Source organism: Rousettus aegyptiacus, unplaced genomic scaffold (assembly GCF_014176215.1).
Source record: "Rousettus aegyptiacus isolate mRouAeg1 unplaced genomic scaffold, mRouAeg1.p scaffold_m13_p_1, whole genome shotgun sequence".
In the NCBI taxonomy this organism is placed as follows: Eukaryota; Metazoa; Chordata; class Mammalia; order Chiroptera; family Pteropodidae; genus Rousettus; species Rousettus aegyptiacus.
The window spans coordinates 22,214,771-22,240,053 of record NW_023416284.1 but is presented as its reverse complement, the minus strand read 5'-3'; the positions used below and the strand labels follow the sequence as shown (position 1 = coordinate 22,240,053).

Here is a 25,283-nt window from a genome sequence, read left to right as displayed (position 1 = left end):
TGCTTGATTCTCAAAGTCTTTGGGGAAAGTTCTTCCCCATAATTATGATGAAACTTCATATTCAGCATTTTACAACACATTATTACGCTTTGAACGGTATATAAAAATATAGGTATCTTTCTGTCCTAATAGTTCCATCCTCTTAGTATTCTCCTGCTGCTAGAACCTCTGATTGTTTTCAGAAAAGTAATACAAATAAACAACCCTTCCTGATGTCCTCTTCCCCAATGTATTTGGTCTTTGATATAACTGCCTTTTTGTCCCAAGGAAAGTGTTACTCTCTGGGTCATGTTCAGGGAGAAATGGATGCCTTTGGTACCCTGCCAGCATTATGATTTCTTATGAATGTCCCATGTTCACACTGGGGTGTGTAAAGAGACAGGAGATCTGCCCTGTATAGACACATAGTTATAGTCTCCTGAGGCATACACTGCAACATGAACTTTCCCAAGGTGACAGGACATTTCTTTTCTAATATCCAAGAACTCCATTTTGCTTGCTTCTATTAAGCATGATTTTAATCTACCTTCTATTCAAATATTTTCATGTTTCTTGTTTACTATCTTCTTTGTAACCACTATACGCATACCCATACAACTCCTAAAGCTTTATCATCATTATTTTACACAGCAACCTTCCACTGGACACCATGGAATTCTTGCTTAACTGAATATCAATCTGACTATACAAATCACTTACATCTATAACTCGTCCACTCTTCTACCTCCTTTCTTTACAACAGCGGTTCTCAAAAGCAGAGATTTTGCTGCCCAGGGGACATTTGGTAACATCTAGACACACCTGGGGGATCAGAGTGGGGGTGCTGCTATAGCCATCTAGTAGATAAGAGAACAAAGATACTGCTATACATCCTACAATGCACAGGACAGCCCCTCACAACAAACAAATTATCTGGCCCAAAATGTTAATAGTGCCAAGGTTGAGAAATCCTGCTCAAGACATCGGAATGAAAAACTTTCTTCCATATCTTGTCTCACATTCTCAACCCCCCTAGTATAATAGGAAAATATGGAAAAATACACTTTCTCTAGATTAACTGTCATTTCAGAGAACTTATTAATGCTAAATTTACTTTCTTAGCCTCTGAATTCATGAGATCTGTATAAAACACAGACCACCCTTGAATAATTGCTGCTATTGTTTATGCCAGCAGTCTTCAATCTTTTTGGCACCAGGGACCAGTGCTCCTATAAGAATCTAATGCCTGATGATCTGAGGTGGAGCTGAGGCAGAGATGCTAGCACTAGGGAACAGCTGCAAATACAGATGAAACTTTGCTCGCAAGCCTACTGCTCACCTCCTGCTGTGCAGCCCAGTTCCTAACAGGCCACAGACCACTACTGGTCTGTGGCCCAGGGATTAGGGATCCCTTGTTTATTCATCACTTCCTACATTCCAAAATGATTACAGTATCTGATATAACTTCTTTCTTCTATCCCAACCACTACAATGTCATTAACTGTATGGATAACTGTGCTGACTTCAGGACCTCAATTTTATGGGATCTCTGTTACTTTTACTTCCAGAGAAACAATGGAATAGCAAGGCTCTATCTTCACCCTTAATAATCATAGATCACAAACTTAGAATCCCCTATCACCCAACAAAAGCTCCATTACCTTCTACCCAATGATCCAATGAACTGGTTCTTCAATCAATTAACCCTTACAAAGATAATCTGTCCATTACTCCCTCCTGAAAAACACTTAAATCTACACATAGCCTGTCCTTCATTAGCAGTTAACTGCAAAAGGCTTATTACCTTATATAAACTCAATCAAACCATAAACTCATAAGCCACCGTAATCTTTCAGCCATGTCTGTTGTATCAATTTCTAATCCATTAAGACTCACACTTTCCTTACTCCTGTGCTGAAATTGTAAAAATCAGAGAACAGTGGTATTTAGGAACAAAGAGGATTAAAAGCCTGAATTACTATTCAGGAAAAGTTTCATAAAATTCTTGTTGATTCCTTAGCATTATTCTCAATTGCAATTGCCTCAACCTTCATTAAGAGTCTCCTCTCACCCTGTCAACAAACTGCTTCACTTCTTAATCAAGAACTTCCTCTCAAATGATTAATTCATGGGTGGAACAAAAAGAAGGGGAAAAAAAAGGTGAAATGTTTACTTGAGCATTGTCAGGTTCATCTTTAATTTTGTCTAGTAGTCCCTGCTGTGGTGCCATTGCTTTGTCATACTCATCATCCAAAGGTTCTTCTTTAATTCTAATATTTGATGCAAAGGAATTCCCCAGTTCCGAACCAATGGATTCTTTATTGGCAAATGGATAGCTGGAATCCTAAAACACAATATAAAGGATTAATAAATATTCAGATTTAAAATTTATTCCTCTTCAGGTTGAACACCCAAAGAAAAACTCATTGGAAATGAAGAACTCTATGGACATTCATTAGAGTCCCTATACCTAAAAGTAAATGTGACATATGTCTAAATATCAAGTACAAATAAAGAATCTAAGAGCTGAGCTTCTTAGGACATCTCCAAAGATGTTTCTTCCCAAATAATATTGCTAAATAAATAAATAAATAAATAAATAAATAAATAAATCCGTGCTCTGCCTACTACATATAGTTACACTTTAGAAAGTGACATAAAGAAAACTTTGACACTTGCCACAGTTACAGCATTCTGCATACACACTGAAAACTTACCCTAAAGTTTGTTTCTGGGGTTTGTGGTAAATGGGTATGTAATGTTTCTTCAACTTGATTAGCTATTGAAAGAAAAACAAAACAAAACAAATACATGTATATGAATAACAAATCTTATATAAAGAGTGACCTAAAAAGCTATAAATTGATAATCACCTCTCTTTTCCAACAAAGATGCTCATTAGCATGAAATGGGTCCCAAAAAAACACCCAAAAGGTAGTTTTGCTCAAAGTAAACAATCTGGCCCCACCTAACATTTAGCCTCACCTCACTTTTCCTGGCTCAAAGATAAAAAAGTGATTACTTTATTCACTATGCTCTGAAAATTATTTGTATTTGTTCTTCTCCAGTTCAGCTTATACCATTCCAAATCCTCTCTATCTATCCTAATCTTCATATAGTCTTCCTGACAGCTCAGTTCAAAATTCACCTCTCTATAAAACCTTCCCTGGCCAATAAATTAAAAATAATCTCTAAGAATACCTCAAACACATTGTTTCAATCATGTGAAAGAAATCTTGTATAGCCTTATGACAAACTCACACCACTGAATTTAATTATAAATTAAATCTTATGCTATTTAATCGGTCACTGACATGTCTACTACTAGATTTATCTCATCTCTCCTACCAGACATTATGATCCTTGAGGATAAGTTACCCTTACAATTTTCAATATCCCTACGGAGGATACTGAAAATATATACTGAAAAATATAGTATACCAGTGTCTAGCACTCTATGTAATGAATACTTAATTGTTTTTAACAATACTGCTTTGTTCTTTCTACCATATTTTTCCTAGCATTATCAGAAGAAATTTAAGGGTTGGTATATTATACCTTACTTTGCTTTACGTCTACTGAACATTTATTAAAGTATTACTATTTTCACTATACCAGGTTAGGGCCCAAGATTACAAAGATGAATATGACACAATCTGACCCCCCAAAAACCCCTACACTAATAGGTAAGGCAAAAACAAATTCAGAACTGAGATTAAGTACTATAAATAATGAGGCATGAACAAAATGCTATGGAAATACAGATAAGGAAACAATTCATTCTCAGTGTAGAAAGGTTGGGGATGAGTCAGGAATTGTTGGATAAGAAGTACTTTTACAGGCATATACACAGAGAGAAACTGACATGCAGGCAAATGGAACAGTAAGAGAAAAGGCAGGCATGAAAATATATATTTAAGAATGGAGCTAGAGCTAAAGTATAGGGTACACTGGGCAAAGAGGCTCAAGAGGAATCTTAAGAAACTTCTAAAACATAAAATAGAAATGTTATCAAAAAGAAAAGCCCTCCCTAATTTGGACTAATTGGTGGGACAGCAGTTTGAATTAGTGCTTACAGCACAAAGAAGTTAAATCCAACTTCAGGTTCCAATGTTCAACCAAAGAAAATGAACAGGTGATTCGAGTATCTTGCCTTCTCATCAAAATATTGCAACCAAGGGAGGGAGAAATGAGGTTTAGAGCTATTTTCAACCATTTATACCATTACCAAAAGTTACTGGGAGAAATTCAGTCACTCTGCAAAGAACAAGCATAAAAGAAAATTGACAAGCTTACAATGAATTTAACTGTTCATATTTCGCTTAGCATCAGAAGAACAGCTATTTTATCCATATGTTGTTATTTTATTTTATGGTGCTATTCCAACAATTACCTGCTTTATCAAAAAAACTGCTTTTCAACCTTGAATCCAACTCTTTATGGGGTTTATCCAATCGTTTTTCACGTTCATGATAAGTTAGGTCTCTATTTTTCTCCTTTCCAGAAAATGTCTCTTTGCTGTTTTCTCTTACTAGACTAAAATCTTTCCGTATTGTTTTAAAGACAGAAACCTGATCAAATTGTTTAGGAAAGTCTTTTTTTAATTTATTTTGGATTTGTATTTCATTTTCATTGTCTGATTCATGCTGTGTGACTCTTCTCTCTACTTCCAAGCTATCATCAGTATGAATTGAAGAAACAAGATTGTCCTTTGAACTAAAATCCTGTTCATCCTCATTGTCACTACCAACGACTGGAATTCCTGCAAGATCCCCAGAGTTCAAAAAATAATCATCTTCATCCAGCAATGAATTTTCAGATCCTGTTTGATTCGGCATTCCATAAGACATGCTGTCAAGGGTAGGAGTTAAGTTGTGGTCTATATCTTCAGACATTTCTGTATCCATGATACCACCACCTTAAAAAGTAAAATACTGTTTAGACAAATGATAGTGCTAAAGTTGACCACATTTATAAGGTATGTCTGGTATTTAATCAAATATTTATATTTTCCTTTCCAAACAAAATAGAAATACCAAAGTATTCAATTAACACTTTGAGATAGGTGTGATAGATATGATTATCTCTATTTGATAAAGGAAACAAGGATCTAAAACCTGAGAAATTATTTTAGGTTAGGAAGAAAAGCAATGTGATATAAAAAAAAGTACCAACTTCAGATTCAGACATATCTGTGTTGGAATTATAGCATGATCACTGAAAATCTATGTGGTCCTGAGAGTAAACTCTCAGGTTTCTCAGGAAGGTATAATATAGAATGATCTGTGGGTTAAAAAGATAATTCTGTTGTTGTTATGGAGGAGAGAAACTTGAAGAAAGCTTTCATTTGGATCCTTTGTCAGTTAGGACTTGATTATAAGTAGTAATCCAACTCAAATCATCTTAAACAAAAAGAGGAATTTATTCTGAATCATGGAACCAGGAGAATGATTTGAAGAACCAACCACATTTAAGGTTCATCTGGGCTTCAGGGACAAATAAAAGCAAGGCTGTTGGTGTCACTAACATTTTGCTTTAAAACAGTAAATACTCACCTTGGAGATTAACTTATGATGAGGATTAACAGTATGTATAAAGGGCTAAAAGAGTGATTGAAACACAGAAAGGAATTGAAAAGAGATGTTATAATTATAACAATGATTATTCTGGGAACCTGATATTAAAACCCAGGTATCTGGTCTCAGAATCTCAATTTCTCTGCAGTAATTCTAATAAACACATCAGTTAATATTTACAATGGTAAATATTTAAACATAAAAATAAAATTAATCCAAGCCAGGATAAATTAAAAAACTGTTTACTGTTCGAAACTATGTGTTCAAGTCTCTCTCATTCAAAAATAAAACAAAAACCTTCCAGCCTTGTATTATTTCTCCTGCCTTCATTCACCTTTCCTTTACAAACTTCTTTTTAGAAAAATGAAGTCTACATTGGTTTGTTTCTTTATCTTAATCTTTTGAAGTGAATGCAACCTGGTTCCTAATTTTGCACCGGGAATGCTCTTATTAAGATCATCAATAATTTCCTAATGGTCCAACCCATTATGATTTGTGTGCCATATCCTTTATGTAGCATACCCTTCCTGGATAAAATTCCTTTGGTTTTACACTATATTTCTTTCTACCTTTCTAATTCATCTATTAATTTTTTGATACTCTTCTTCCTTTAAACACTCAACATCAACTTTCCTCCAAGATTCCAGTTCTCATTTTATATACTCAGACTATTTTATTCACCACCATAGCATTATTTTTGCTGTTAACTTCCAAAATACTTTAGCTTAAACCTTACTTCCAAGAGTCAGATGTCTATATTCTTATTAGCCCCCTATGGACCTCCAACCTATTGCCTCTAAAACCAAATTCATCGTGTTCCCATTCCATGCAAACTCTTCTTGTGTTTCCCTCACCTGATCACCAAACAAGCAGTTTGCTCAAGAAAAAGAGAAGCATTCCAATTCTCCTTTCCCTCAGACAAATTCTCTTAAATCAGTCTCCACTTGGCACCATTCCAATAATCCACATTGCTTCCTATTGACTGTGTACTAACTCAATCCACATGATTATCTAGGAAGCAACCATATTCTTTCAAATTATACCCCGAACCAACATTCAACTGGTCCATGAACAGCCAAACTGGAACGGATAAAAAATACAGTGTAAAGCAAAATATTAGTGGCACCAACAGCCTTGCTTTTATTTGTCCCTGAAGCCCAGATGAACCTGAAATGTGGTTGGTTCTTCAAATCATTCCCTGGGTTCCATGATTCAGGATAAATTCCTCTTTCTGTTTAAGATGATTTGAGTTGGATTACTACTTATAATCAAGTCCTAACTGACAAAGGATCCAAATGAAAGCTTTCTTCAAGTTTCTCTTTTCCATAACAACAACAGAATTATCTTTTTAAACCACAGATCATTCTATATTATACCTTCCTTTGAAATCCTTCAATATCTCCCCACTGCCTAAAGTACTCACTCATTCAGCACATATTTATTAGGAAACCATTCTGTGGTAAAAAGTATTGTGATTAATTCTTGGGATAAAATGCTGAAAAACACAGCTATGATTCCCCCTCTTCACAGAACTAGAAAAACAGACAAATAAAGGTAATAATCAAATAGAAAATCACCATTTTTACTTAACTAAATAATAAACAACAGATGTTAAAATCTTAGGAGTATCTATAACTACTTTCACACAGCATACCATAGAGAAGCAGTGAAGGATGAGAGCATGCACAGTATTACAGACATTCATTGTACTATTCTTTCCATTGTTCTACTTATTTGAAAATTCTCATAATACTAGGTTAAAAGGAGGAAATATAAATTAAAAAGCAGGATGTTCACACACACACACACACTCACTTACTCATGTGATAAATCTACCAGAATGTAAGCAATTAAAGATCAGGGTTAGAGCCTTCTTTATACAATGGTTTATTCTTAATAAGGGACAACACAGCTTGTGCTCAGTAACTGTTTCATGAATGGAAAGAAAATGTATTTCACATGGTCAGCACTTTAAGTTAAGTTTCATAGTATATGACAAGTCAATACTAAAAAGTAATATTGCAAGTAACTTTCAAAAGTCTCTACATTTAAAGATATGGTATTGGGAGAAAAGGGTAGCCACATGGGAAAACTGGATCTCCAATTCATACCAAAATAATTGCCAGATGTTTTTAAGGTTTAGACATAAAAACTGAAACAGTAATAATAAAAAAACATGGAAGAATTACTTTTAAGTCTTAAAGTAAGGAAAAACCTTATGACAAAAAATCCAGAATAAATTTATTAAACAAAATAAAAGATCAAATATAACTTAAAAATTCCCAAACCAAACCAAATGATTTAGAATAAACTGGTTAAAAAGATTTTACTGCACTTATATGACAAAAGGTCATTTTCCTAATGTATAAACACACACTTGTAGTTCAATAAAGATACACACAACCAAATACATAAAAGCAAAGGATCTGAACAAACATTCACAGAAAAGGAAACACTACGGTTGAATCTTGCTCATAAGTGAATTACAAATTAATAATGAAATGAGATACCAAGTTCACATAGCAGAAGATTTTGATAACAGCCTGTCGGCTTTGCTAAAGGCCAAAACTGCCAAACTATGACCCACAGCCAAAAAATATACAAAGACAAGTTTATGACAAGACCGTTTGTGAGCTGCAAAGCTTAAAATAGATACTGCCTGGCCCTTAAAGAAAGTGTAAACTGGTACAATCTAAATTAAGCAATCAGGCAATTTTTATAATACTTTAAATACACATCTCTCTTGAGCCAGCAATTCAAATTCTAAGAATTTATCCTATATATATAATCTCACAGGAGATCTATAAAAAAACATTTATATCAGCAAAAGACAGAAAACAGACTACTGTTCATCAGTAAAGCTAAATTACAATACACACCTACAGTGAAATATTATTTAGATGCTGAAAAGAAAGAGGCGCCTTTATATAAGTTCCCAAGGTTGATTAAGTAAAAATATCTAAGTGAGGAAGAATATACATATACTATGTGAAGTATAATTGTTTATGCATGAAAAATGTTTCATTGATTCCCTATGTGAAAAAGAATTGGGTGGCTGGAAGACAGAAATGTTAACTTTTCAAAGCATCTGAATTTTGAAGCACATGTATCTATATCCTTATTTGAGAATGTACTTGATTTAAAGCTTTTTAAGAGATGGCAATTTCTAACAAAGCATCTAATTTAAATTTGCAATTTCGCCAGTTTATCAAATAAATATATATGCTGCATAAAATCTTAGTTTAAATGTAAGTACTGAATTTTAAAAAAAATAAAATGTAAGTACTAGTTATGTATATTAATATATATAATTAACTGGAACACAATTCTATTTATTATTGTGGACCATATAATCAAACAAAAGAAATAGTTCTGTTTCTCAGAGTCTGGATCTACAGAACAAAACACAACAATACATTATATTTGGAGATAGTTATAGATAGTGAAACACTTGAAAGCACAAATTTCTCATGGAAGATTCTTAGCTTTTAGACACTGAATATGCTTGGTATATCTGAGAAAAAGCAAGGACAGAAGTGAATGAGTAAGAGGAAGATTGCTAAAAATGAGAAGAGGAAAAAAACAGAGGTCTATTAGGAATTTGCAGACCATAGGAAAAATGCAATATATTTAAGTGAGAAGGAAGTCATTAAAAGATCCGGGAAGAGGGATTAACATGATTTATATTTTACAAGGATTGCTCTAGCTTCTGCATAACTACTTAAAAGCTGTTAAATGTTACTGGAGTAAAGAAAAGAAGCAGGAAGACCAGTTAGGAGGCTACTACAATAATCCAAAGAAAAATAGCAACCAAGCCAAGGATGGTAATGACAGATGTGAAAAACAAGTCAGATTTGGGTATATTTTGCAAGTAGAGGCACTTCCTGATATATGAGAAGATGAGTTTGAAAGAAGTCAAGGATAACACAACAGGGTGCCATTTCTTGAGATGGGAACACTAAGGGAGGAACAGAGAAAGCGGTAGGATGAATGATTTGTAAATTTTGAGAACCTTATTAAATCTTCAAATGAAGACATTAACAGGGCAACTGGACATATTAAAGAGGAGTTAAAGAGGAGACACTTGCCAAGAATGACATAAATTTGGAACTCATAAATGAAGGAATGAGATTTTTAATTCATGGAACTAGCTAAGATCACTTAGCGAGTTTATTCACTACAGACGGAAGAAAGTTTAAAGTCCTGAAATACCTCAACATTTAGAAATCTGGTAGAAAGGAAGGCCTCAGGAAGAGACTAAGATAGAACAGCCAATGAGGTAGGAGAAAAACAAGGTGACCGAGATATCACAGAAACTAAGCGAAGTAAATAATAAAGAAGTGACCAACCACAATGAACACTGATGAAAGAACATATAAAATAAAGACTGAGAATTGATTGTTAATATTGGCAAAGCTGAAATGAACTTCTAACTTGACAAGAGCTTTCTCAGTGGAAAAATGAGTGAGTATACACACAAGCCAGAGTAGGGTGATGCCAACAGAGACTGAGAGAGAACTTGGTACAAATTTTTAGAAAAGTTCAGCTCTAAATTAAAGAAAATGAGTGGAAACTGAACTAAAATTTGGAGTAAAGAGTTTTTCTGACTTTGTATTTTTGTTTTTTTCTTTGTTGGTTATTTGGGGGGGGGGGGTGTTATTTATTTATTTATTTAAGATGGAGATTATTAAAGCTTGTAGTAACTCATGGGAATGAGCCAATAAAGAGGGAATAACTAATGAGTTCAGAAGGAAAATCTCTGTGCAACAAGGGATGTGATCAGTTCATAAACTCCAATGCAGGCAGGTTACTAGATTTTGTGAAAAGAGAAGGGAAAAGTTACTGTAAGCAATTTAAGGACAATATTTGTGTTTGATAATAAAGTAAACTTCATGATGTCAAGTTAATTTTACTTTGTCCTTCCTGCTTAGTCCTTGCATACTTATATTTCAATATCACTTTATTTTTATTTTAGAGTAATGACCTTAATTTTATTGCATTTTCAGGTACAACCACCCACCCAATTATCACATAAATGAACATTGTAAAAGGGCTGTCGGTTACTTTCATTGTTAATATATTACTTAATTCCTCCCATACATTTTTAAATCAAAGCATAATTTTCAGAAATAGAGAAATAGCAATTATAATTTTAACTTTAGAAGCTATGGTTCTCTAACAATTCTCTCTGTATAAAGGAACAAATAATCCAAATAAAACACAAACTCCAAAGAATGCAAAAACAAACAGGTATAAAAATAAGATAATCTTGGTTCATTTTAAATAAAAGCTTAAATTAACATTTTGTTTTGTCATTGAAGTATTTCTAAAAGATGATTTATTGTTATCCTATAAAATACAATTTCCTAAATAATAAAAGCCTCTTTAAACTATAGATCAGGAATGTAGTTCAATAGTTAGAAGTCCAATAAAGCCAAGAATCCTTAAAAAAACAGTATGCACACGACTTAAACATTTATTTCTACTTGGGGTATATAAAAATACATTGGCCAATCATTTGATGATCAGTCAATACTCTGAGATTGAGTATCCTAATTTGACTTCTTTCTTGAACAAGTCACACTCATAATGTGGTATTCATGACTGCAATTCTGGTTTCTTTAGAAGTGGAATGAGAAAACAGACACTGGCACCTCTATGTTTTTACTGACATACCTAGTAAGTCTTTCTGAAGCATTCTAATTATTCACAAAAACAACTCTTCAGAGTAAATTTCAGAAGTTTAATAACGGTACAATTAAAATTATATGATTACAAGTACTACTAGAATTAATAGGTTTGGGAACAACTGACTCTTGGTAAGTATGTAATTCACCAACAGATGAATCATGTGAATTCAGATAAACAAAGATCTCTTCATGTCCTAGACTAAGATTTTTATCCCACCCTTATTATGTTAAAATAATATTATGAAGGCTTTAAAACTGTAGAAACAGTAACTTGCTCTTTCTCCCCTCAACGGCATCAATAAGTTTATAACAGCTTCTCTTTGTTACTCTCATGAGCTCATTAAACAGAAGACAGACCAACTCTAAGTAACTCACATTATCTGTGACAATGGTCAATAGAGATTTAAACAAAGAAAAATAAATCCTACTTCAACAATTTTATCTATAAGAGGGGTTGGTAAACTACAGCCCTTGACCAAAGTATGGCCCTTGAGCTAAGAAAAGTTTTCACATTTTTAAGAGTAGAAGAAAGAAGACAAAAGGAGAGGAGAATGCCTGGGAGACCAACCACATTTGTTGACCACACCCAACAAACAGAGCCTAAAAGTTTACTATCAGGCCCTTTACAGAAAGTTCGCTGAACCATGACCTACAGTAATATCACTGACTGTAGTTCACACAGTACAATTAGCATCATGCAAGAAACACATAATGAGCTAAATGGGCCTAGACAACCCCTTAGGGAAATTATCTATCTTAGAATTATTTGAGTTAAATCCAAAATGATTCATAACATGGAGATTGTAAATTAGGCACTAGCTACAATCCACTGATCATAAAACTCCACTTCTAGCTGTGGCTGGCTACTAGTACCAGAATAATCCTCCTGCTCTGAATAACTAAAAAACTGGAACAAATATATGAAACAAATATACTCAGAGTATGGACAACAAGCAACACAAGACTGTCATTTCTGAGAAAATGGAAACAAATGAGGGGACTGACCTGGGTTTTCTGCCTGGGAACATTTACCACACCCCAGTATAAAGAGGGAAAACTCAAGTAGAGCACACCAGTCTCAAAATATTAAGAGACAGGAGGTTAAGAAAGCTGAAGTAGCTGGTATCCACAGGACAGACTACCAAAGAATGAGCACTAGAAATTCTTTGGTTAAACAGTAAGGCACACATGAGATAATTAGGGAGGTTATGCTGGTGGGAGGTAATGAGAACTCTGTACATTCTGCTCTATTTTGCTATAAACCTAAAAATGCTCTAAATATTACAGTCCATTTGAAAAAAAGAAAGAGACCTTGTCAAACACCTGGGAGAATCAGTGACGACCTCTAAAAAGTCACACATAAGGAGTAGAGCTAAATTAACTCCAAAGTAAAGTCAGCCTTAGAGCTGCCCTAACAAGATTTTAAAAATAAGTCTCAAAAAGATCAAGCTGACCCAAAGCAACTAACTGCACATCAGAATAAAATTCAACCTTCCTTAAAGAAATTATAATCTGACACTCAGCAGTGTGACATTAACAATATCCAGCATCCAATCAAAAAGTATCACATTTGAAAAAGCAGTTCATGAGAGCCATAAACAGGGAAAAAAGTCAGCCAATAGAAATGAGGCCAGAAATAATAGAATTAGAATTAGCGCAAAGAAGAAAAACAAACTTAATGAAAAGTAGAAAATACATTTTTTAAAAAGAAACCTCCGAAACTGGAAAATATTGGAAATATATTAAGCAGGCTAGAATGGGTATTTGAAAAACTAAATTTTTCCCAAATACGCTGAATATGAGTGCTGAAAAAAACTCCTGTTAACCTAGAATTCTATAACAAACAAAAATAATCTTCAAAAAGGAAGATTCTATAAAATTACTTTCAGATGAAAGCTGAAAGAAGAGACTTGTATGATAACAAATGTTGAAGATCTTTAGATAGAAGGAAAAAGACACCTGATAGAAACCTAGATCTCCACAAGAGAATGAAGAACACAGAAAACTGACAGAATTAAAATATAGACGAGTCCATAATAATAACTGAAGAGTTCAACATTCCTCTGGCAGTTAAGGGATTGAAAAAATGATCAGAAAATCAGTAAAAATATAAGGCTTGAAAAGGTATTATCGAATGGCACTAATGACATTTATAAAATATTAATCCCCAAATGGCGGAACCCATATTCTTTTCCAGAACACATGGAACAATCATCAATACAGATCATATAGTAAGTGATGAACATATCAAATAATAGAACTCATACAGAATATCTACTTTGCCCAAAATGGGATTAAATCAATACTCAATAAAAGTGCATTTAGAAAAGCTCCAAATATTAGGAGATAAAACAAAATACTTAAAAAAAAAAAACGAAACGCAGCACTGATCAAAGACATTACAAAGAAAATTAAAAGATATTTATAAAAATCTTTTACCAAATTTGAGACATGCGGTAAAAGAAATGCTTAGAGGGAAACTTACAGATTTATATATTTCCATTAAGAAAGAAAAATCGATGACCTAAATAACCATCTTGAGCAGCTAGATCAAATTAAACCCAAAGTAGAGGAAGGAATAATAAAGATAAAAAGAGAAATCTATGTAATAGAAAATAGAAAAAACAGTGGAGGAAAACTAATAAAAATAAGAGCAAGATCTCTGAAAAGAAAATTGATAAACCTCTAGACAAACTGACCATAAAAAAAAAAAAAGATAACTACAAATGGCAAACAGTAACATAAAAAGATGTCGAACATCACTAATCATTAGGAAAATGAAAATCAAAACTATGAAGAGAGATCACCTCACAACCATTAGGCTGACTACTATGAAAAAAAGTGTTGGCAAAGATGTGGAGAAAACGGAACCCTGTGCACTGTTGATGTGAATGCAAAATGGTGCAGAGAAAACAGAATGACCATTCCTCAAAAAATTTAAATGCAAAAATTATCTCAAAAGAACTGAAAGCAGGATCTCAAGGAGATATTTGTACGCTGTGTTCATTGCAGCCTTACTCAAAATAGTTAAAAGGTGGAAATAACCCAAATATCTGTCCATTTATGGACAAAATGTGATATATCCACACAATGGAAATTCAGCCTTAAAAAGGAAGGGACATGCTACACATGGATGAACCTTGGGGGCATTATGTTAAGTGAAATAAGCCAATCACAAAAAGACAAACACTGTATGATTCCACTTACATGCGGAACCCAGAGTCGTATAATTCATAGAGACAGAAAACTGGAGAGTGGTTGACACAGCTGGAAGAAAGAGGAATGGGGAGTTGTTGTTTCATGGATAGAGCGTTTCAGTTTTGCAAGACGAAAAAGTTATAAAGATTGGTTATACAACAATGTGAATGTACTTAACACTATTTAACTGTACACTTAAAAATGGTTAATATGGTAAATTTTAGCCTATATTTTACATTTAAAATATTATTTAAAAAATTAATAGAGAAAATTGAGAGAGAAAAGAAGCAGAAGCAGAAGATGGCAATGATGATGATTAAGACAACACAAATTACTGACATCAGGAATAAAAAAAGGATACCACGAAAGCTTTGTAGCATTGAATCTTAAAAGATTATGAACAATTTCATAACGATACATTAAAAAATGCTAACTTTATGGAAGTGAATTTCACAATTTAGGTCTGTAATGTCCAATACAAGTAAGTCACCAGCCACCTGTGAACATTTAAATTAAATAAAATTAAAACGTCAGTTCTGCACTCATCATACTTCATGTGCTCAAATGTCACAGGTAGGAAGCAGCTAGTATACTTTAGTGTACAGGATATTTCTATCATTATAGAAAGTTCTATTGGACTGTGCTGACTTAAAGGAAATGCCTGGAAAGATACAAACTACCAAAACTGACACAGAACAAAGAGAAAATCTGAATAGTGCCAGGCACAGATGACTTCACTAGTAAATAAAATAAAACATTTAAAGAAGAAATACTACCACTCATTTTACATCAATTCTTCTGGCAAATAATACAAGAGAGAAGAATACCTTCTAACCAATTTTATGAGGCCAGTATTACCCTGGAATCAAAACGAGAGGAAGGCATGATAATAAAAGAAAACTATATGCAAATATTCTCACTGTTCTGATTTTGTAATAATCATCGCAGGTTAAACAATCGCTCATTAAGAACCATGCATGTGTCCCCAGACCTAGTTTTTTCCCTAGTGTGGTTTTATAAATGCTGGTAATAAAAACAGATATATATCAATGAAATAAAATAGAATAGAAATCCCAGAAATAAATTCTCACTTATGTGGTCAATTAATTTACAACAAAAAAGCAAGGAAATACAATGGGGTAAAGACAGTCTCTTCTATAAGTGATGCTGGGAACACTAGACAGATATATGCAAAAAAAAAAAAAAAAATGAAACTGGATCACCTTCTTACACCAAATGCAGGAATAGCCTCAAAATGGATTAAAGGTTTAAATATAAGACCTGAAACCACAAACATCCTAGAAGAAAACACAGGTAGTAAACTCTCTGACATCGCTTTTAGCAATATCTTCTCGGATATGTCCCCTCAGGTAAGAAAAACAAAATTAAAAATAAACAAATGGGACTACATCAAACTAAAAAGCTTTTCCATAGCAAAGGCAACCATCAACAAAATGAAAAGACAACCTACTGAATGGGATAAGATATTCACCAATGATACATATGATAAGGGGTTAATATCCTAAATATATAGGAAATTCATAGAACTAAACACCAAAAACAACAATTTGATTAAAAAATGGGCCAAGGATCTGAATAGACATTTCCCCAAAGAGGACATACCGATGGCCAACAGATAGATGAAAAGATGCTTAATGTCACAAATCATCAGAAAAATGCAAATTAAAACCACAATGAAATATCATTTCACATCAGTCAGAATGGTTACCATCAATAAATTAACAAATAACAACTGCTGGTGAGGATGTGGAGAAAAGGGAATCCTTGTACATGGTTAGTGGGATTCTAAGTTAGTGCAGCCACTATGGAAAACAACAGCATAGAGACTCCTCAAAAAATTAAAAAGAGAGCTGCCTTGCAATACACCAATTACACTTCTGGATACTTATCCAAAGAAAATTAAGATATCTCTAAGCGCATATAGTTTTACTGGTGAATTCTATAAAACAATGGGCTGAGCGACTCTGGTCCTCCTAGAACATTGGATCCCAGACATTTTTACAGAACATTGATGACTATGGACTCTGACATGGACTTCATTTAAAGAAATCCACGGACGATTAATGGACAAAAACATGAATCTGTTTGTATTGTGGCATTCAAATCTTAGCACTTTGGAAAAGGTCCACATTGAAACTACAACCAAATTACAAAATAATCAATGTGGAGAATCACCTGAAATCCAGCTGGTCATAACACCTATGTCTGATGCTATAGAGAAGCCACATCAAAGCCGATCCAGCATAGGCAACAACCACCTGTGAATCACTTTGTAGTTCTCACCAGGTAGCCCTGAGCAATCAAAAGCAGTGGCTGACCTTGACCTACAGGGTAACCCCTCCCAAGGGGCCACAAAACCAACGCATCTGGAGGCTGGCACCAGACCACAATGGAGCAACTCCTGACTAGTCCCATTTGTAATACACACAAAGGGTGGTTGCAACAAGTACACAAGCTTGCTCGAGCAAATCCCATTCAGTGGGGTCAGCCTCCACATAACTCTTACCCTGTGGGTACAGCCAATTCCCACAATTAGTCAGCCTGAGCATTAATCCCCTCCACTGATCTACTAACAATAATAAAGGCTTGGAAACTACAGAAGATCATACACAACCCAAGAAAAGATCATGTCCAGAGACCCCGGCATAAGGGATCAGGGAGAGTGCGCTACTGGGCCACATAGGACACTTTCCACATTAGGCCATCTGGCCAAGGCCAAAAGACAAAATAAATATACCTGACACATAGAAATGAGCACAGAGAGGATAATAAAATGAGAAAACAAAGAAAGATGCCACAAATGAAACAACAGGAGAAAACTCCAGAAAATAAGCTAAGTGAAATGGAGGCAAGCAACCTACCAGAGACAAGAGTTCAAAATAATGGTTATAAGGATGTTCAACGAACTTATGGGGAGAATGGATGAGCACAATGAGAAACTCAACAGAAAAAAAAAAAAGACAGTAATGAGGTATACAATAACTGAAATGAAGAACACACTAGAAGGATTCAACAGTAGATTGGACGAAGCAGAAGATCGAATCAGTGAATTGGAAGACACGGTAGTAGAATACACCCAATCAGAACAACAAAAAGAAAAAGCATTTTAAAAAATGAGGATAGTTTAAGAGACCTCTGGGACAACAGGAAGCACAAAAAATATCCAGATCATAGGAGTACCTGAAGAGGAAGAGAGAGAAAGGGATCGAAAACCTATTTGAAGGAATAATGACAGATTCCCTAACCTGGCAAAGGAATTAGACATACAATTTCAGGAAGCACAAAAAAAATCCCAAACAAGAGGAATTCAAACAGACCCACACCAAGACACATCATAATTAAAATGCCAAAGGTCAAAGACAAACAGAGAATCTTAAAAGCAGCAAGAGAAAGGAAGCTGATTACTTACAAGGGAACCCCCATAAAATGTCTGCTGACTTTTCAATGAAAACTTTGCAGGCCAGAAGAAAATGGCAAGAAATATTCAAAGTTATGAAAAACAAGAATCTACAACCACGAACACTCTATCCAGCAAGGCTTTCGATTAAAATGGAAAGTGAGATAAAGAGCTTCCCGGACAGGAAAAAGCTTAAGGAATTCATCACCAATAAGCCAGCATTATAAGAGATGTTAAAGAGTCTTCTCTAAAAAGAGGAGTAAAAAAGAAAATAGAAATAACAAATATGAATAATAAAATGGCAGTAGTAATGAACCTATCAGTAATCACTTTAAATGTATACAGATTAAATGTTCCAATCAAAAGACACAGGGTAACTGAATGAATAAGAAAACAAGACCCATGCATATGCTGTCTACAAGAGACCCAGATCAAATGACACTCACAGACTAAAGTAAAGAGATGGAAAAAGATATTTCACACAAACAGAAATGGAAAAAAAAAAAAAAAAAGCCAGAGCAGCAATACTTACATCAGATAAAACAGACTTTAAAACAGAGGCTATAATGAGACAAAAAAGGACATTACAAAATAATAAAGGGATCGATAAATCAAGAGGACATAACCCTAGTAAACATATGCACCTAACATAGGAACACCTACAAACATAAAGCAATGATTGACTGACATAAAAGGAGAGATCAATAGTAATACACTCATAGTAGGAGACTTTAACACCCATTGACACCAATGGACAGATCTTCCAGGCAAAGAATCAACAAAAAAACAATAAGCCTAAAAGACATACTGGAAAAGATGGATTTAACAGATATTTTCAGATTAAATGCAGCAAACTAAACATTCTTCTCAAATGCACATGGAACATTTTCAAGGACAGACCACATGTTAGGACACAAATCAAGTCTTAATAAATTTAAGAAGAATGAAATCATATCAATCGTCTTCTCTGATCATAATGGTATAAAATTAGATATCAACTACAAGAAAAAACTGGAAAATACACAAATACATGGAGGCTAAATAAAATGCTACTAAACAATGAATGAGTTATTAATGAGATCAAAGAAGAAATCAAAAGATACCTAGAGACAAATGAAAATGAAAACACAATGACTCAAAATTTATGGGACACAGCAAACGCAATCCTAAGAGGGAAATTAACAGCAATACAGGCCTACCTCATAAACAAGAAGAAGCTCAAATAAACAATCTAACCTTACAATTAAAAGAACTAGAAAAAGAACAGCAAACAAAGCCCAAAGTGAATAGAAGGAAGGAAACAATAAAGAGCAGAAATAAATGAAATAGAGTCTAGAAAAACAATACAAAAAATTAATGAAACTAAGAACTGGTTCTATGAAAGGATAAACAAAATTGACAGACCCTTAGCCAGACTCAAAGAAAAGAGAGGACTCAAATAAATAAAATTAGAAATGAAAAAGGAGACATTACCAGACTCCACTGAAATATAATGGATCAAAAGAAAATACTACGAGCAATTATATGCCAACAAATTGGACAATCTGGAAGAAATGGACAAATTTCTAAAACATAGAACTAACTTCCCAAGACTGAGTCAAGAAGAAACAGAAAATCTTAACCGACCAATTACCATCAATGAAATAGAATCAGTAATCAAAAACTTCCCAAAAGTCCTGGACCAGATGGCTTCATAAGAAAATTTTACCAAACATTCAAAGAATTGTCGCCTATTCTCAAACTATTCCAAGAAATTCAAGAAGGCGGAAGGCTCCCTAACTCCTTTTATGAGGCTGCCATTACCTTGATTCCAAAACCAGACAAAGAAATTACAAAAAAAGAAAACTAAAGGCCACTATCTCTTATGAACATTAATGCAAAAACCCTTAATAAAATATTAGCAAACCAGATTCAGCAATACATTAAAAATATCACAAACCATGATTAAGTTGGATTTATTCCTGGGATGCAAGTCTGGTACAATATCTGCAAATCAATTAATATGATATACCACATTAACAAATCGAAAGATAAAGACCATATAATCATATGAATAAATACAAAATAGTGCTCAACAAAATCCGGCATCGATTTATGATAAACACTCTCAGCAAAGTGGGAATTGAGGGAACATGCGTCAACATAATAAAGGCCATATGACAAACCTATAGCTAATATCATACTCAATGGGGAAAGGCTAAAAGCATTTTCCTTAAGATCAGAACAAGAGAAGGATGCCCACTTTCATCACTCCTCTTCAACATGGTATTGGAAGTGTTAGCCAGAGCAATAACACAAGAAAGAGAAATAAAAGGCATCAGTATTGGAAAGGAAGAAGTAAAACTCTAGTTATTTGTCAATGACATGATTATATATAGAGAAAACCCTAAAGATTCCACCAAAAAACTGTTAGAACTGATCAATGAATTCAGTAAAGTAACAGGTTACAAAATAAATATTCAGAAGTCAATGGCATTTTTATACACTAATGATAAACTTTCGGAAATAAAAATTAAGAAAACAATCCATTTACAATTATGTCGAAAACTATAAAATACCTGGGAGTCAAATTAACCAAGAAGGTAAAAGACCTGTTTTCAGAAAATTGTAAGTCACTGAAAAAAGAAATTGAAGAAGATACAAATAAATGGAATCATATACTGTGTTCATAGGTAAAAAGAATCAACATCTTTAACATGGCCATACTACCCAAAGCAATCTATAGATTCAATGCTATCTCTATCAAAATACCAATGGCATTTTTTCAGAGATCTAGAACAAATAATTCTAAAATTTATATGGAGCCATAAAAAATCCCAAATAGCCACAGCAATCTTGAGAATGAACAAACTTGGAGGTGTCACAGTACCTGATATCAAACTACACTACAAGGCTACAGTAATCAAAACAACATGGTACCGGCATCAAAACAGATACATTGATCAATGGAATAGAATAGAACCCAGAAATAAATTGATGCCTATATGCTCACTTAATATATGACAAAGGCAGTAAGAATATACAATAGGGTAAAGACAGTTTCTTCAATAGTGTTGGGAAAAACTGAACAGATACAGGAAAAAAACGCCCTAATATTACTAACATGAATTTATTTTCAGATATATCTCCTTGGGCAAGGGAAACAAAAGAAAAAAAATAAATGGGACTACATCAAACTAAAACGTTTTTGTACAGCAAAGGAAACCAACAACGAAACAAGACAACTGACTGGGAGAAGATATTTGCTAATGATACATCTGATAAGGGGTTAATATCTAAAATTTATAAAAAACGTATACAACTCAACAACAACAACAAAAAAACAAACAATCCAATTAAAAAATGGGCAGAAGACCTGAAGAGATACTTATCCAAAGAGGAAATACAGATGGCTAACAGACATATGAAAAGATGCTCAAGGTCGCTAACCATCAGAAAACACAAATTAAAACCACAATAAGATATCACCTCTCACCTGTCAGAATGGCTATCATCGATAACTCAAAAAACAAGTGTTGGCCAAAATGCAGAGACAAGGAAACAAATCCTCATATATTGTTGGTGGGATTGCAAATTGGTACAGCTGCTATGGAAAACAGTATGGAGGTTTCTCAAAAAATTTAAAATGGATATACCTTTTGACCCAGCAACTGCACTTCTGGGGATTTATCCAAAGGAATAAACCAAAACAATAATTCGTAAAGATCTATGCACTCCAATATTCATGGCAGCACAATCTACAATAGCCGAGATATGGAAGCAACCTAAATGCCCATCAACAAATGACTGGATAGAGATTATGGTTTATATATACAATGGAATATTATTCAGTCATTTAAAAAAAAAATGAAATCTTACCATTTGCAACAACATAGATGGACCTAGAGGTTATTATGCTGAGTGAAATAAGTCAGACAGAGAAAGGTAAATACCATATAATTTCACTTATATGCAGAATCTAAGGAACAAAAAGAACGAACTAATCAAAAACAGGCTCAAATATAGTGGACAATATGGTGACAGAGGGGAGGGCAGTTGGGGGCTGGGAGAATGGAGTGAAGGGTTAAAGAAGTACAAATTACCAGTTGATAGCTGGTCACGGGGATGGGGAACACGGCAGAGGGTATGCAGTTAGATTTAATATGATAGCTAGGTGGAGGGCCAGGGGAGGGAGGGAGCAATTGCGGGGGACTGTTTTATGAACTGTATAGATATCTAAGTAATGTACTGTACACTTGAAACTAACATATAAGTAAATTTTTTTAAAAAACACTTAATGAAGCTATAACTCCATTTATACAAACTTCTTCAGAAAAATCCTTAATAAAATATTAGCAAATTTAATCCAGCAATAGATAAATACTAATATCCTTCAGCCATTTCTCAAGGTTAAATGGGAATTTAAGAACCATAATAAAGCCTAAGCCTATGTGACAGAAACCAACAATAGTTAGCCCTAAATGACAAAATATGAGCGCTATTTAACTGGAATCAGAAATTAGTCAAAGGTGACAACTACCTTGATTATCATTTAGTGTAATCCTACAAGTTTTAGCAAAAACAGTAAATTATGTAATGTGAGCAGTTACCAGGAAAAAGAAATAAAATATTTTTAGTTGAAATGGTTTTCTGTCTAAATAACTACAGACTCAAATTTTAAAAGACCGCCAGATTTCATAAGGGAATTCAGTAAGACAGCTAGACTATACTCGCAATAAGAACCTAGAAATAATATTTTTAAAAACATTCCACTTGCAAAGGTGACAAGATAGTTAAGCACAAATGATACAAGAATGGCACAATATATATTACTTGAAAACAGCTATAAAACTTAAATGAATGGCATAAAACAAAATATTTGATAAGATGTAGTCTGTTCTAGAATAGAATATAATAAAAATATTGATTCTTCCAAAAGCAATATATAAATGTGCGTATTTTCAATTAGAATTCCAACAGAGTATTTTTGAAAACTGAATAAAATCATGTTAAAATTTAGAAGGATAACTTAAAGAAGATCTTTAATAACAAAACATAAAACTAAGACAGTGGCTTTACACAGAAGATAAATGTCTATACCCCAAAGTCAATAAATATGTAATACTGAAATATTTCTAATAATACATACAAATAAAATCAATGACACTGGTAATAGAAGCAAATATTAATATTTACTGTTAACTAACATATAAATACAACATATAAATATATAGGATAGAATGTAACAGAAATTCCAAAAAGAGATTCTCACATATATATAATTTAAATATATCTCAGTGGTGCCAATTCGGTTGTTATAAAAACATTAATTATTTAGATGAAAAGATGAATTATTTAACATATGGCAAGACAATGGCAACTCATCTGGAAAAACATAGACCCCAATTTTAACCTACACCCAAAAATAAATTTCAATTAAATAAGACTTAAATGCTAAAATATAAAATGAAAAACCTTAAGATAATCCTTTAGAATAGATTATAAAATTTTATTGAAAGGCATTAAAGATTTCAATAAATGGTATCAAGTTCATAGATAAGAAAACTCAATATCATAAGCATGCGAATTCTCTCTCTTGATTTATAGATTCAAGACAATTCCAACCGAATTCCCAACAAGATTGTTGTTATTTGATTTTGTTTTGTTAAAGACTTGGCGAGATATTTCTGAAACAAATAGTGGCAAGATTAGGCAAAATATTCCTGAAGAACAATTTTCAGGGAGAGATGAGAACCATCAGATTATCAAGACATTATATAACTAAATTAACTAAAACGACATGGTACTGGCACAGGAATAAATAGTCTAATGGAAAATTAACTGAGAACATGAGGGAAAAAGCCCACAGACACAGAATAACTTTGAAGAGTATAGAATAACTTTGTAGATCACTGGGAAAAGGAAGTTGTGTTTGATAAATGGTGGTGAGACAATTTCTTAGTATTATGGAAAAAAATAAAATTAGTTCCTTAATCTAAGCCATAAAAGTTAAATTCTAGATAATTCAAGGGTTACATGTAAAAGGTAAAACCAATGAACATTTTAGGAAATAACATAAGAAGTCTTTCTGACCTTAGCCTAGGAAAGATGTTCCTAAATGTAAAAAAGTAAATAAAAATAAAAATAGAGGCAACCAAGGATGTAGGATAAGATTGGGGTCTACTTTTTTTTTCAGATGAGTGGCTGATTGTGCTGCCATATGTTAAATAATTCATCTTTTCACTTGATATATTTATCATTCAACTATATTAAAATTAATTTCTGCTTATGCAAGACTTTATAAAGACAAGTCATTAATTAGAAGTTATTTGCCATATCTAAACTGACAAGTTTATTCTTCATAATATTTAGAGTACCCCTACAATTAAGAAAAGACCGACAACCCAATAGCATGTGAGTAACAGAAGTAATTAAACAGTCCTTTTGCAAAAGAGAAATCTGAAAGGGCCAATAAACATGAAAAAAGATTTGAATATATTAGTAACGAGGAAAATCCAATTTAAAAAAATGAATTCCATGTTATACTTTCTATATTGACAAAGTTTAAAAGTATGAATATTAACTGTTGGCCAGATGCCTAATGACCAAAATGCTAACCAACTGTAGAAGTGTAAATGAATAAAATTACTTAGAAAAATAAGTTTTCATGTCTAGTAAAGCTGAGAATGTACACACCCTAGGCCTGAACAACCACCTACCCACATGTAACCTAGAGCTGGGAAAGGTAAACTATAACCTGCTAAGTTTAGAAGTCATCTGTTATTTTTGTATAACCCAGAAGGAATGATTTTCACATTTTTAAATGGTTGAAAAAAACAATCAAAAGAAAAATATTTCCTGATGCATGAAAATTTTATTAAATTAAATCCAAAATTTAGCCTCCATAAAGTTTTATCGGAAACAAACATATTCATTCCTTTATGTATTGTCTATGGCTGCTTGCATGCTACAAAGGAATAGTTGTGCTGTTGCAACAGAGACAGTATGATATATAAGCCTAAAATACTATCTGGTGAGAGAAAGGCTGCCAATCCCTGCTCTAAAGCAACAGACTTTAAACTTGTTTTTGACAGAGAATCACCTTAAGAAATAGATTTTACACTAAATTCAATACACAGTACTTTCTGGTATATATTAGAAAACATATATAAGAATGTCTGTAGAGGAAAGATTTATAATAGAGAAACTAGAAACCTCAAGAATATAGATCATAAAATGAATTTTAAAATTGTGATATATTTTTTTAAAAAAACCTAAAACTATAAAACTTCTAGAAGAAAATACAAGGGGAAAGCTTCATGACATTGGGTTTGGCAATGATTTCTTGGACATGACACCAAAAGCACAGGCAACAAAAATAAATGGGACTACATGGCATCTTTAAAAACTTTTGCACATTAAAAAAATTATCAAGTGAAAAGG

General features: G+C 33.4%; 1 protein-coding gene and 1 non-coding gene across 7 annotated transcripts in view; one reads left to right on the top strand and one right to left on the bottom strand.

Moving 5' to 3' along the window:
• ZMYM4 (zinc finger MYM-type containing 4) overlaps positions 1-25,283 on the bottom strand; it is a 143,416-nt gene that overhangs the window by 59,417 nt on the left and 58,716 nt on the right. For 5 of the 6 annotated variants that reach the window (XR_004954261.1, XR_004954262.1, XM_036231549.1 and 2 more), the window contains 3 exons: positions 4,373-4,897; positions 2,697-2,758; positions 2,153-2,323 (listed from right to left, as the gene is read on the bottom strand). Coding sequence is in view for 4 of the 6 variants with exons in the window: in XM_036231549.1 (XP_036087442.1) it covers positions 2,153-2,323; positions 2,697-2,758; positions 4,373-4,897 (758 nt within the window). In the remaining 2 variants the exon portion in view is untranslated. Of the gene's footprint in view, positions 1-2,152; positions 2,324-2,696; positions 2,759-4,055; positions 4,237-4,372; positions 4,898-25,283 lie in introns of those variants that run through there. The other variant, XM_016147265.2, reaches the window with a different exon arrangement.
• On the top strand, positions 15,348-15,478 carry LOC118606465. The gene has a single exon (XR_004952421.1). It is a non-coding gene; the product is annotated as a small nucleolar RNA SNORA72 (small nucleolar RNA).